The 15278-nt window shown below is 45.4% G+C and overlaps 1 protein-coding gene across 3 annotated transcripts in view; it reads left to right on the top strand.

Moving 5' to 3' along the window:
• The first annotated feature begins 7704 nt into the window (after positions 1-7704).
• Positions 7705-15278, top strand: part of LOC139263058 (dedicator of cytokinesis protein 2-like) — a 770661-nt gene continuing 763087 nt past the window's right edge. For all 3 annotated transcript variants that reach the window (XR_011593033.1, XM_070878576.1, XM_070878575.1), the window contains exon 1: positions 7705-7808. Coding sequence is in view for 2 of the 3 variants with exons in the window: in XM_070878576.1 (XP_070734677.1) it covers positions 7766-7808 (43 nt within the window). In the remaining variant the exon portion in view is untranslated. The remainder of the gene's footprint in view (positions 7809-15278) is intronic.

Raw genomic sequence — 15278 nt, 5'->3', positions numbered from 1 at the left:
AGAGGGAAGTAGAATGGGGGCGGAAGCAAAAGATAGAAAGGAGATATGGAAAAGTGGAGGGCAGAGAAATCAAAGGCAAAAAGCAAAAAGGGCCACATTACACCAAAATTCTAAAAGGGCAAAGTATGTTAAAAAGACAAGCCTGTAGGCTCTCTGCCTCAATGCGAGGAGTATTCGGAATAAGGTGGACGAATTAACTGCGCAGATAGCAGTTAACGGGTATGATGTAATTGGCATCACGGAGACATGGCTCCAGGGTAACCAAGGCTGGGAACTCAACATCCAGGGTATTCAACATTGAGGAAGGATAGACAGAAAGGCAAAGGAAGCGGGGTTGCATTGCTGGTTAAAGAGGAAAGTAATACAATAGTAAGAAAGGACATTAGCTTGGATGATGTGGAATCGGTATGGGTGGAGCTACAGAATACCAAGGGGCAGAAAATGCTAGTGGGAGTTGTGTACAGACCACCAAACAGTAGTAGTGAGGTTGAGGACAGCATCAAACAAGAAATTAAGGATGCATGCAATAAAGGTACAGCAGTTATCATGGGTGACTTTAATCTACATATTGATTAAGCTAACCAAACTGGTAGCAATGTGGTGGAGGAGAATTTCCGAGAGTGTATTAGGGATGGTTTTCTGGACCAATATGTTGAGGAACCAACAAGGGAGCTGGCCATCCTAGACTGGGTAATGTGCAATAAGAAAGGATTAATTAGCAATCTTGTGGTGTGAGGTCCCTTAGGGAAAAGTGACCATAATATGGTAGAATTCTTTATTAAGATGGAGAGTGACACAGTTAATTCAGAAACTAGGGTCCTAAATTTAAGGAAAGGTAACTTCGATGGTTTGAGGCATGAATTGGCTAGAATAGACTGGCAAATGATACTTAAAGGGTCGACAGTGGATAGGAAATGGCAAACATTTAAAGATCACATGGATGAACTTCAGCAATTGTACAGCCCTGTCTGGAGTAAAAATAAAATGGGGAAGGTAGCTCAACCGTGGCTAACAATGGAAATTAAGGATAGTGTTAAATCCAAGGAAGAGGCATATAAATTGGCCAGAAAAAGCAGCAAACCTGAGGACTGGGAGAAATTTAGAATTCAGCAGAGGAGGACAAAGGGTTTAATTAGGAGGGGGAAAATAGAGTACGAGAAGAAGCTTGCCAGGAACATAAAAACTGACTGCAAAAGCTTCGATAGATATGTGAAGAGAAAAAGATTTGTGAAGACAAGTGTAGGTCCCTTGCAGTCGGATTCAGGTGAATTTATAATGGGGAACAAAGAAATGGCAGACAAATTGAACAAATACTTTGGTTCTGTCTTCACGAAGGAGGACACAAATAACCTTTTGGAAGTACTAGAGGACCGAGTGTCTAGTGAGAAGGAGGAACTGATGGATATCCATATTAGTCAAGAAATTATGTTCGGGAAATTGATGGGATTCAAGGCCGATAATCCCCGGGGCCTGATAGTCTGCATCCCAGAGTACTTAAGGAAGTGGCCCTAGGATGCATTGGTGATCATTTTCCAACAGTCTATCAACTCTGGATCAGTGCCTATGGACTGGAGGGTAGCTAATGTAACACCACTTTTAAAAAAAGAAGAGAGAGAGAAAGCGGGTAATTAATTAGTCTGACATCAGTAGTGGGGATGAAATAGCAGCGCATTTGGAAAGCAGTGCTTTCCAAATTATCACTGGTTCAGTCAAAGTCAGCATGGATTTGTGAAGGGGAAATCATGCTTGATAAATCTTCTGGAATTTTTTGCAGATGTAGCAAGTAGAGTGGACAAGGGAGAACCAGTGGATGTGGTGTATTTGGTCTTTCAAAAGGCTTTTGACAAGGTCCCACACAAGAGATTGGTGTGCAAAATCAAAGCACATGGTATTGGGAGTAATATACTGACATGGATAGAGAACTGGTTGGCAGACAGGAAGCAGAGCATCGGGATAAACGGGGCCTTTTCAAAATGGCAGGCAGTGAGTAGTGGAGTGCCGCAGGGCTCAGTGCTGGGACCCCAACTCTTTACAATATACGTCAATGATTTAGATGAAGGAATTGAGTGCAATAACTCCAAGTTTGCAGATGACACTAAACTAGGTGGCGGTGTGAGCTGTGAGGGGGACACTAGGAGGCTCAAGGGTGACTTGGACAGGTTAGGTGAGTGGGCAAGTGCATGGCAGATGCAGTATAAGAACATAAGAACATAAGAATTAGGAACAGGAGTAGGCCATCTAGCCCCTCGAGCCTGCTCCGCCATTCAATAAGATCATGGCTGATCTGGTCGTGGACTCAGCTCCACTTACCCGCCCTCTCCCCATAACCCTTAATTCCCTTATTGCTTAAAAATCTATCTATCTTTGACTTGAAAACATTCAAAGAGCCAGCCTCAACTGCTTCCTTGGGCAGAGAATTCCAGAGATTCACAAACCTCTGGGAGAAGAAATTCTTTCTCAACTCGGTTTTAAATTGGCTCCTCCATATTTTGAGGCTGTGCCCCCTAGTTCTAGTCTCTGACCACCAATGGAAACCACCTCTCTGCCTCTATCTTGTCTATCCATTTCATGATTTTAAATGTTTCTATAAGATCACCCCTCATCCTTCTGAACTCCAAGGAGTAAAGACCCAGTCTACTCAATCTATCATCATAAGTTAAGCCCCTCATTTCTCGAATCAGCCTAGTGAATCGTCTCTGTACCCTTTCCAAAGCTAGTATATCCTTCCTTAAGTAAGGTGACCAAAACTGCATGCAGTACTCCAGGTGCGGCCTTGCCAATACCTTATACAGTTGCAGCAACACCTCCCTGCTTTTGTACTCCATCCCTTTCGCAATGAAGGCCAACATTCCATTTGCCTTCCTGATTACCTGCTGCACCTGCAAACTAACCTTTTGGGATTGAGTTTCATGCACAAGGACCCCCAGGTCCCTCTGCACCACAGCATGTTGTAATTTCTCCCCATTCAAATAATATTCCCTTTTACTGTTTTTTTTCCCAAGGTGGATGACCTCACACTTTCCGACATTGTATTCCATCTGCCAAACCTTAGCCCATTCGCTTAACCTATCCAAATCTCCTTGCAGCCTCTCTGAGTCCTCTACACAACCCGCTTTCCCACTAATCTTAGTGTCATCTGCAAATTTTGTTGCATTACACTCTGTCCCTTCCTCTAGGTCATCTATGTATATTGTAAACAGTTGTGGTCCCAGCACTGATCCCTGTGGCACACCACTAACCACTGATTTCCAACCGGAAAAGGACCCATTTATCCCGACTCTCTGCTTTCTGTTCGCCAGCCAATTCTCTATCCATGCTAATACATTCCCTCTGACTCCACGTACCTTTATATTCTGCAGTAACCTTTTGTGTGGCACCTTATCGAATGCCTTTTGGAAATCTAAATGCACCACATCCATCGGTACACCTCTATCCACCATGCTCGTTATATCCTCAAAGAATTCCAGTAAGTTAGTTAAACATGATTTCCCTTTCATGAATCCATGCTGCGTCTGCTTGATTGCACTATTCCTATCCAGATGTCCCGCTATTTCTTCCTTAATGATAGTATCATGTGGATAAAAGTGAGGTTATCCAATTTGGGGGCAAAAACACGAAGACAGAATATTATCTGAATGGCGGCAGATTAGGAAAAGGGGAGGGGCAACGAGACCTGGATGTCATGGTTCATCAGTCATTGAAAGTTGGCATATAGGTACAGCAGGCGGTGAAGAAGGCAAATGGTATGTTGGCCTTCATAGCTAGGGGATTTGAGTATAGGAGCAGGGAAGTCTTACTGCAGTTGTAAGGGCCTTGGTGAGGCCTCACCTGGAATATTGTGTTCAATTTTGGTCTCCTAATCTGAGGAAGGACATTCTTGCTATTGAGGGAGTGCAGCGAAGGTTCACCAGACTGAATCCCGGGATGGCCGGAGTGGCATATGAGGAGAGACTGGATCAACTGGGCCTTTATACATTGGAGTTTAGAAGGATGAGAGGGGATCTCATAGAAACATATAAGATTCTGACGGGACGGGACAGGTTTGATGCGGGTAAAATGTTCCCGATGTTGGGGAAGTCCAGAACCAGGGGACATAGTCTTAGGATAAGAGGTAGGCCATTTAGGACTGAGATGAGAGAAACCTCTTCACTCAGAGAGTTGTTAACCTGTGGAATTTCCTGCCGCAGAGAGTTGTTGATGCCAGTTCGCTGGATATATTCAAGAGGGTGTTAGATGAGGCCCTTGCAGCTAAGGGGATCAAGGTGTATGGAGAGAAAGCAGGGATGGGGTACTGAAGGAATGATCAGCCATGATCTTATTGAATGGTGGTGCAGGCTCGAAGGGCCGAATGGCCTACTCCTGCACCTATTTTCTATGTTTCTGTGGGCCCAGGTTTCGAGCCGTGCCTAAAACGGCGCAGCCTGGACCTGGACACCTGTTTTTCGCGCCAGAAAGTGCGCCTAAAAAAAACTTACCTATTCTCCGGCTCCCTGCAGGTCCTCTGGAGCTGGGCGTGGCACAGCACGAGCTGAAGGGGGCGGAGCCAGGTCCCTGCGCTGAAAACAGTGCCGGGACCTCTGCACATGCGCGCTACAGTGGCCACGCATGTGCAGTAGCTCCAGGCGCCCAAAACTGTGGGAGGGGCCCGAAGCACGCAGCCCCTAGCCCTGGCCAAATGGCCTCACTGGGGCTGCGTGGATAAGGCTCCTCCCACCTGACCGGACCCGACCCGACCCCCGCTCTCTCCCCCCACCCGGAGACCCGGCCTCCGCTCCCCCCCCGGACCTCCGCGATTCTTCCCCCCTCCCGACCTCCGCGACTCTTCCCCCCCTCCCTGACCTCCGTGACTCTTCCCCCGCCCCCCCCCCCGGACCTCTGCGACCCCCACCACCCCCTCGTGACCCGACGCCACCTACCTGTAAATCCAGCCCGACGCCTTGGGCCCGGCCGTTCAGCCTCAAAAAACAGGAGCAACTCAGGCCGAAACTTGGCCCCTATGTTTCTAATACCTCCAAGTTTGCAGATGACACTAAGCTGGGTGACAGTGTGAGCTGTGAGGAGGATGCTAAGAGGCTGCAGGGTGCCTTGGACAGGCTATGTGAGTGGGCAAATGCATGGCAGATGCAGTGTAATGTGAATAAATGTGAGGTTATCCACTTTGGTGGCAAAAACATGAAGGCAGAATATTATCTGAATGGCGGCAGATTAGGAAAAGGGGAGGTGCAACGAGACCTGGGTGTCATGGTACATCAGTCATTGAAAGTTGTCATGCAGGTACAGCAGGCGGTGAAGAAGGCAAATGGCATGTTGGTCTTCATAGCGCGGGGATTTGAGAATAGGAGCAGGGAGGTCCTACTGCAGTTGTGCAGGGCCTTGGTGAGACCTCACCTAGAATATTGTGTTCAGTTTTGCTCTCCTAATCTGAGGAAAATTGTTCTTGCTACTGATGGAGTGAAGCGAAGGTTCACCAGACTGATTCCTGGGATGGCAGGACTGACATATGAAGAGAGACTGGATCAACTGGGCCTGTATTCACTGGAATTTAGAAGAATGAGGGGGGATGTCATAGAAACATATAAAATTCTGATGGGACTGGACAGGTTAGATGCAGGAAGAATGTTCCTGATGTTGGGGAAGTCCAGAACTAGGGGTCACAGTCTAAGGGTAAGGGGTAAGCCATTTCGGACTGAGATGAGGACAAACTTCTTCACTTAAACAGTTGTTAACCTGTGGAATTCTCTACTGCAGAGAGTTGTTGATACCAGTTCGTTGGATATATTCAAGAGGGATTTGGATATGACCCTTACAGCTAAAAGGATCAAGGGGTATGGAGAGAAAGCAGGAAAGGGGTACTGAGGTGAATGTTCAGCTATGATCTTATTGAATGGTGGTGCAGGCTCAAAGGGCCAAATGGCCTACTCCTGCACCTATTTTCTATGTTTGTATGTTTCTATGAGGCCAGGCAGAGGAGCTCCAGCTGCTGCAGGAGAGAGCAACTGGAGGGAATCCTTCTCCATTGCAGGTACAGGATATCCCTCCTCTTCTGGACCTCCTTCACCAGAACCGTCAGTGCGCCCTCTCACTCGGTCCCTGAGCCACCCTGAAACCTACCACCGTGTGTCAGCCAGTGGACTCCACACCTTCAGTGGAAGTGTGAGTGGAACCCACATATACTGCTCCATATAAATTGTGTTGAATCAGCGCTTGAGTGCTAAATCTGCAGCTGTCGCTGTTTTAGCACCTAGAATCATAGAAATTTACAGCACGGAAGGTGGCCATTTCGGCCCATTGTGTCCGCGCCGGTCTACCAAGAGCTATTCAGCTTAATCCCACTTTCCAGCTCTTGGTTCCTAGCTCTGTAGGTTACGGCACTTTAAGTGCACATCCAAGTATTTTTTAACTGTGGTGAGGCTTTCTGCCTCTACCAAACTTTTGAAGTTTCACAACCCCACTACCCTCTGGGGGAAGAAATTTCCCCTCATATCTTCTCTAAACCTCCCCGCAATTACTTTAAATCTATGCCCCCTGGTTGTTGTCCCCTATGCCAAGAGAAACAGGTCCTTCCTAGCCACTCTATCCAGGCCTCTCATAATTTTATACACCTCAATCAGATCTCCCCTTATCCTCCTCTGTTCCAAAGTAAACAGACCCAGCATCTCCAATAATTCCTCATAGCCAAAATTCTCCAGTCCAGGCAACAATCTTGTAAAAGCTCCAGGCAAATTCAAATCTTAGTGATCAGCAAGTAGGACCAAAATTGTGTGCTAAAAGCAGACTTTCAAACAGGAGTGTCTTAGTAGCATAGCACCTATTTATTGTCTGTTTTCACTCTTTTACTAAAAGAAACCCCCTTATGAAAGACAGCACCTCTGACAGTACTGTACCCAGTACTGCGCTGAAGTGTTAGACTGCATTAGATGCTTGAGTCTCTGAAGTGGGGCTTGAATCTACAAACTTCCAACTTTGAGGTGAGAGTGCTACCACTGAGCTAAGATTAAAAGCTAAATAAATTGCAGTCAATAGCCATAACCATAAACATGAGGTTATGCACATAGCTGCTGCTGCATTAGCGATGATCAGATAGGGTAGATTCGATATGATGTGGGCTCAACTCCACTTTCCCGCCCGCTCCCCATAACCCTTGACTCCCTTATTATTCAAAAATCTGCCTATCTCCACCTTAAATATATTCAATGACCCAGCCTCCACAGTTCTCTGGGGTAGAGAATTCCAAAGATTCATGACCCTCTGGGAGAAGAAATTCCTCCTCATTTCTGTTTAAATGGGCGACCCCTTATTCTGAAACTATGCCCCCTCGTTCTAGATTCCCTCATGAGGGGAAACAGAGAAGGTGAATAATTGAAGCACTTGTATCAACAGGTCCGAGCAATAGAAGGAGCAACTCACTTCCACATTGCGAGTGTGCCAGTCTTATCATAGAAAATCATTTTTTAGGGGCAGTGCTGTGTTAAAATATATTGATGAAGCTCAACAGAACACATGGTCTCGGGGCTAAGGATAAGGGCTACTTTTCTATCTTCCAGCTTTGCTTTTATGAAATACTTCAATCAGGCTCCATTTAAATCATCCCCACAGCACCATTAGTTGCACCTTGCCGCCTTTGTGGTTGAGACGTCAGCTCTGGCTCGTAGAGAAGTTTCCGGATATACTGAAGTGAAAGCACTTCAGGCGTAGCTCTGCAAGACCTCGGCTCTGCTGGCCATCTGCAGCCTCGAAAGCGGCGGCCGACAGGGTTAATTAAACTATGCCTTCTTGGAGCAGGACGGTCAGGGAGAGATATGGAGTGGGTAAGGGATACCAGCTTTTATTCTTTTACAACTCATGTACCGTAAAAAGAGTTAAAAATCATCCAAATTTGCCTCAGTTCTGTGAGTCTCAACAGGATGTGGGTAGCCTGTTTCAAAACTGATGCTGCTGAAAGAAGCTAAATGAAAGATTGGTGCAAGGTGGTAAAATCCAAAGTAAAATTCAACAAACGCAATAAAAAGGAAGTTACTTTATTTTCTTTCTGCGCCATCGTTGTCACGTTTCAGTTAGCTGACTTTGAGACGAACTTGCATTGTCTGGGGTCAACTTCACCTGGCTCGTCGGTCTAAAGTTTTCGCTGAGACTTTTCTTTCTGACTACTTTGCAAGACGGGCACCTTAACACAGGCACCCGCGTGTACTTTAGGTCGAGACGGATACGCGATAGAGGAAGTGAGACGTGAGTCTGATTGATGGCGGCTGTTCCACAATGTTGTTGAGGAACTTGTTTGCCACACAAGAGCAGCACGCAAATTCAGATTTACCTTCCCCTAACTCCTGCGCCAAAGCGAATGCTCAGATCATGGATTTCAAATATATTACAACCTCGTGCATGGCACCAGAGGTACTTGGAAATCTGTTACATCGTTTGCGGTAGTGCTACTGTGTTCAAAACTATATAAATCCAAATATATATATATAGTGATAATCTTTTATCCAATTAATCTTTGACTTGTCGTCACTTAAGGAAATATGGCAGATGTGTCAGTGTGTGGTTTTTTTTGTGGTTAGCCATTCCGTTTCGAAAATGTAAAATAAATTCTTCTTTTAATTGTATGCCCTTGGCAAACATCCTTTACATCTTCTCTGCAACTATCTTAAATATTGTTACAAATTAACAACATGGGAAATGAGCACAGACTGAGCTTTAGAATCATTCCAGGATAAAAAATGTAGATCACATTCTTTCACAATTCAAAGAACAAATTCGCCATTGTGTGGGGGTCATAATGTTGAGGCTACGGCTATGGCACTGTCCTGAGGCACTCACCGCCCACCGGATGTTGGTGGTTGGGTCTAGTAGCCCAGCTCTGCCATCCTCTTTGGCTCTCAGAGTTCTATTTAAGTTCTCCGTTATCTGATACAGTCACACCCAGTGGTCTTACAGTGTGGGAGATGTTGCCCAAATATTTAAGAGTATGTCTAAAAGGCGGTTGTGTTTACTGAGTACTCTCCTTAAATTCTGATACAGTTTCTACAAAGCGAGGTTGTTTTACCCACTCAGTGGCGACACCCTCTAACTCTCTGATCAATTAAAGGGTTTCCATGTAACTCTCCTTAAGGGTAGTATGGGGCCATATAGACCCGAAGGACCATTGGTCTGTGATGAATTAGATGATCTCAGTGGGAGCAGTAATATAGGAGTTACTACTGGCTGCAGTAAACCTCGACTAGGGTGATGTAAGTGGCCTGGATTTCCACTCTTGACTGATATATGGGAAACTATATTGGAAAGTGCCCTTGTGTGAATGCCAGGTCAGGCCATCTTTGATGAACCCACCCGCACAGTAAAATATATACATTAAAATACATAAAAGTGACAACACAGAAACAGGCCATTCGACCCAATCAAATCAGTCCTTGTTGGCGTTTACCCTCCACGTGAATTAATAGTTCTAATCACCTTTCGCCACACTGTTGCCATTTCCCCTCAACCCCTTCTCTTTCATCCACTATTCCAAACAAATCTAATAACTGCAGGTAAAGGTTACAAAGGCAGATCATCATAGGCAGTCCCTCGAAACGAGGATGACTTGCTTCCACACTAAAAAGGGATGAGTTCACAGGTGTTTGAATGAAGGACCTAATATTCCAAATCCCGAACTACATCTAAGAGGGTGGAAGATGCCTGTGCTTGGATTTTTTTAAAACGTGTGGTGGCCGTTGCACACCAGCCACCACACGGGCTTGACAGAGCTAGGTCTTGGTCCAGTGGCAAGGATTACCCAAGACGACTGGAGTCCAGCTCTGCTGCATGGACTGAGCGCGCACAAATACATCAGTGTGGGCTGGCCCATGCTGCCCCTGGGCCCTCTCCTCTTCTGGGCCCCAGACTCACGCCTCTCCTGGGCCCTGGTCACTTCCAGCTACAAACTCTTGTGCTCCTTTGCCCCTCCTGCTATGCCTGCCCGCACTGCAATCAGCGACCTGACTTTGCAGCCTGCGCCCTCCTGCAGTGGTATGCTGCCGCTGATGTATTTGTGTGCGCTCAGTCCATGCAGCAGAGCTGGACTCCAGTTGTCTTGGGTAATCCTTGCCACTGGACCAAGACCTAGCTCTGTCAAGCCCATGTGGTGGCTGGTGTGCAACGGCCTCTTCCACCCTCTTAGATGTAGTTCGGGATCTGGAATATTAGGTTCTTCATTCAAACACCTGTGAACTCTCTGATGGCCCTAGCCTGTTAATAGTCTTGCAGTCCGGGGCCGGGCCGCCACAGGCAGATAGGGAATGGGTGACCATCAGGCAGAGCAGGAGTAGAAAGGTAGTACAGGGGTCCTCTGCGGTCATCTCCCTCCAAAATAGATAGACCACTTTGGATAATGTTGGGGGAGATGGCTCATCAGGGGAAGGCAGCAGCAGCCAAGTTCATGGCACCATGGATGGCTCTGCTGCACAGAGGGGCAGGAAAAAGAATTGGAGAGCTATAGTGGTAGGGGATTCTATTTTAAGGGGAATAGATAGGTGTTTCTACGGCCACAATCGAGACTCCAGGATGGTACGTTGCCTCCCTGGTGCAAGGGTCAAGAATGTCTCAGAGCGGTTGCAGGGCATTCTAGAGGGGGAGGGTGAACAGCCAGTTGTCGTGGTGCATTTCGGTGCCAATAATATAGCTAAAAGATTGGATGAGGTCATACAAGCTGAATTAAGGGAGCTAGGAGTTAAAATAAAAAGTAGGACCTCAAAGGTAGTAATCTCAGGATTGCTACCAGTGCCACGTGCTAGTCAGAGTAAGAAATGCAGGATAGTTAAGATGAATATGTGGCTTGAGAAATGGTGCAAGAGGGAGGGATTCAAATTCCTGGGACATTGGAACCGGTTCTGGGGGAGGTGGGACCAGCACAAACCGGACGGTCTGCACCTGGGCAGGACCGGAACCGATGTCCTAAGGGGAGTGTTTGCTAGTGCTGTTGGGGAGGGTTTAAACTAATATGGCAGGGGGATGGGAATCTATGCAGTGAGACAGAGGGAAGTAAAATGGGGGCAGAAGCAAAAGGTAGAAAGGAGATATGGAAAAGTGGAAGGCAGAGAAATCAAAGGCAAAAATCAAAAAGGGCCACATTCTAACATAATTCTAAAAGGACAAAGAGTGTTACAAAAACAAGCCTGAAGGCTCTGTGTCTCAATGCGAGGAGCATTCATAATAAGGTGGCTGAATTAACTGCGCAGATAGCTGTTAACGGATATAATGTAATTGGGATTACGGAGACATGGCTCCAGGGTGACCAAGTCTGGGAACTCAATATCCAGGGGTATTCAATATTCAAGAAGGATAGATAGAAAAGAAAAGGAGGTGGGGTAGCATTGCTGGTTAAAAAGGAGATTAATGCAATAGTAAGGAAGGACATTAGCTTCGATGATGTGGAATCTGTATGGGTAGAGCTGCAGAACACCAAAGGGCAAAACAGTACCACCAAACAGTAGTAGGGAGGTTGGGGATGGGTCAAACAGGAAATTAGGGATGTCTGCAATAAAGATACAGCAGTTATCATGGGTGACTTTAATCTACATATAGATTGGGCTAACCAAACTGATAGCAATACGGTGGAGGAAGATTTCCTGGAGTGTATTAGGGATGGTTTTCTAGACCAATATATCGAGGAACTAACTGGAGAGCTGGCCATCCTAAACTGGGTGCTGTGTAATGAGAGAGGATTAATTAGCAATCTCGTTGTGCGAAGCCCCTTGGGGAAGACCATAATAAGGTAGAATTCTTCAATAAGATGGAGAGTGACACAGTTAATTCAGAGACTAGGGTCCTGAACATAAAGAAAGGTAACTTTGATGGTATGAGATGTGAATTGGCTAGGATAGACTGGCGAATGATTCTTAAAGGGTTGGTGGTGGATAGACAATGGCAGACATTTAAAGATCACATGGATGAACTTCAACAATTGTACATCCCTGTCCGGCGTAAAAATAAAATGGGTAAGGTGGCTCAACCATGGCTAACAAAGGAAATTAGGGATAGTGTTAAATCCAAGGAAGAGGCAAATAAATTGGCCAGAAAAAGCAGCAAACCTGAGTACTGAGAGAAATTTAGAATTCAGCAGAGGAGAACAAAGGGTTTAATTAGGAGGGAGAAAATAAAGTATGAGAGTAAGCTTGCATGGAACATAAAAACTGACTGCAAAATCTTCTATAGATATGTGAAGAGAAAAGGATTAGTGAAGATAAATGTAGATCCCTTGCAGTCAGAATCAGGTGAATTTATAATGGGGAACAAAGAAATAGCAGACCAATTGAACACATTCTTTGGTTCTGTCTTCACTAAGGGAGACACAAACAACCTTCCGGAAATACTAGGAGACCGAGGGTCTAGCGAGAAGGAGGAACTGAAGGAAATCGTTATTAGTCAGTAAATTGTGTTAGGGAAATTGATGGGATAGAAGGCCGATAAATCCCCGGAGCCTGATAGTCTGCATCCCAGAGTACTTAAGGAAATGGTTGTGGAAATAGTGGATGCATTGGTGGTCATTTTCCAACATTCTATAGACTCTGGATCAGTTCCTGTGGATTGGAGGGTAGCTAATGTAACACCACATTTTAAAAAAGGAGGGAGAGAGAAAACAATGAATTATAGACCGGTTAGCCTGACATCGGTAGTGGGGAAAATGTTGGAATCAATTATTAAAGATGTAATAGCAGCGCATTTGGAAAGCAGTGACAGGATCGGTCCAAGTCAGCATGGATTTATGAAAGGGAAATCATTCTTGACAAATCTTCTAGAATTTTTTGAGGATGTAACCAGTAGAGTGGACAAGGGAGAACAAGTGGATATGGTATATTTGGACTTTCAGAAGGCTTTTGACAGGGTCCCACACAAGAGATTCGTGTGCAAAAATTAAAGCACGTGTAATTTGGGATAATGTATTGACATGGATAGAGAACTGATTGGCAGACAGGAGGCAAAGAGTAGGAACAAACGGGTCCTTTTCAGAATGTCAGGCAGTGACTAGTGAGGTACTGCAAGGTTCAGTGCTGGGACCGCAAGTATTTACAATATACATGATGGTGCAGGCTCGAAGGGCTGAATGGCCTACTCCTGCACCTATTTTCTATGCTTCTATGTTTCTATGTTTCTAATTGTCAGTCATGGCTCAGCTCTTAATCTGAAGGTTGTGGGTTTAGGTTCCACTCCAGGGACTTGAGCTCAAACATTTAGGCTGACACTCCAGTGCAGTACTGAGGGAGTACAGCACTGTTGATGGGGACATCTTTCCGATAAGATGCTAAAGCGAGGTACCGGATGCCCTCTCAGCTGGATGTGAAAGATCCCATGGCATGATTCGAAGAAAATCACGGCAATAATTCCCAGTATCCGGGCCAATATTTATTCCTCACCTAAAACAAAGAACATCTGGTCACTTTTTCATTGCTGTGTGTGGGAGCTTACTGTGTGCATATTGGCCGCTGTGTTTCTTACATTACAATAGACTACGCTGCAAAAGTATTAATTAGCTGTAACCATTTTGGGACATCGTGAGGTCATAAAAGGCACCATATAAATGAAAGTCGGTCTTTTCTTTCTTTCTTCAAGGCTCAGGAACTATAATGCACATATGCTTCTTTTTCATTGTTGAATTAGATTTTGTTCACACTGATGAATGTTGGCACTGAAAATGGAACATTCCCTTAGGCACCAAGGGCCTTCCGGAGATTGTCTAGAATAAAAACTGGGTTAAGAAAAATCTTATCCCTCTCTTCCTAAAAATGTACTCATTGCTTCCTGTACTAATCCTCCTTATCTGGATGAGTTTGAGGGTGTCCCTCCAGCAAATATCCCTTTCCTCATAGCAAATTCATACTTTTGTTGTAAACTGAGATCAATTATTTCTCTGTCAGGTACCTCCTCTCCTGCCCTACTTTAAGATTTATTCCATGTGTCAATTTGAGTCCATTCTCTTCAGTCTTCCAAGTTCAGTCCCCTGTACAGCCACCTCCCACCATCTTTGCCTTACTTTCTGAAACTTTCCATCAAACCTCTCCATTCTGTTACTTCCCTACCCATCTTTAATAGCTTCCTCAACAACTATCGTTTTAGTTATTCATTCAGTCATCTCTTCTAACATTTTCTAGTACTGCTCAGTGTCTGTTTCTCCTTTGAAGAAGCACCTTTGGATGTTTTTAGTTTCAAAGGTGTCAGCCTTGGCCCATTGGTAGTGCTCTTGCCTGTGAGTCATGAGGTCATGGGTTCAAGTTCCACTTGAAACACTTGAGCCATAGCCTAGGCTAACACGTCAGTGCAGTTCTGAGGGAGAGCTGCATTGTCTTTCAGATGCATTGTTAAACCAAAGCCCCTGTCTACCTCTCCATTAGATGTAAGAGATACTATGGTACTATTTGAAGAGCAGGGGAGTTCTCCCAAAGTTCATCCTCCCCAGCACTCAAAACTTAACTCATTGGGACCTTGGTGTGTACAAATTGGCTGTTGTTTTTCCCTCCATTACAACAGTGGCTATACTTCGAATGTACTTCATTGGCAGTGAAGCACTTTGGGATGTTGTGGAAGGCTTTATATAAATGCAAGTTCTTTCTTTAAAGATGTTACGCAAATGCATACCATGACTGCTCAAGCATATCATGTGATTTCCAGCCATGGAATTTATAGTTTAATCTTTTGCAAATGCTTTGGGCCTTTGCATTGTATTGCAACAACATTTCTTTATAATTAAAAATGCAGAACCCAGAAGGCGACATAGAAGAAAACTTTTTTATGCAGCGAGTGGTTAGGATCTGGAGTGCACTGCGTGAAAGGGTGGTGGAGGCAGACTCAATCACAGCTTTCAAAAGGGAGTTGGATAAGTACGTGAAAGAAAAAGAATTGCAGGGCTACGGGAAAGGGCAGGGAGTGGTACTAGCTGAAGTGCTCTTACAGAGAACCGACATGGGTTCGACGGGCCAAATGGCCTTCTTCCGTGCTGTCATCATAAAAAGGCAGTCCCTCGAACGAGGATGACTTGCTTCCACACCAAAAGGAATGAGTTCGCAGATGTTTCAATGAAGGACCTGATATTCCAGTCCTGAATTCCAGGGATAGGAGATGCCTGTGCGTGGATTTTGTTAACGTGTGGTGATCATTGCACATCAGTCACCACATGGGCTCGACAGAGTTAGGCCTTTATCCAGTGGCAAGGGTCAACCAGGATGACTGGAGACCTGCTCTGGTGCACGGACCTAGTGCGCACACATATCGCAGTGTGGGCTGGCCCGTGCTGCCCCTGGGCCCTGTAC

This window comes from Pristiophorus japonicus, chromosome 4 (genome assembly GCF_044704955.1).
Source record: "Pristiophorus japonicus isolate sPriJap1 chromosome 4, sPriJap1.hap1, whole genome shotgun sequence".
NCBI classification, from domain to species: Eukaryota; Metazoa; Chordata; class Chondrichthyes; family Pristiophoridae; genus Pristiophorus; species Pristiophorus japonicus.
This window is presented reverse-complemented; position numbering and strand designations above follow the sequence as displayed.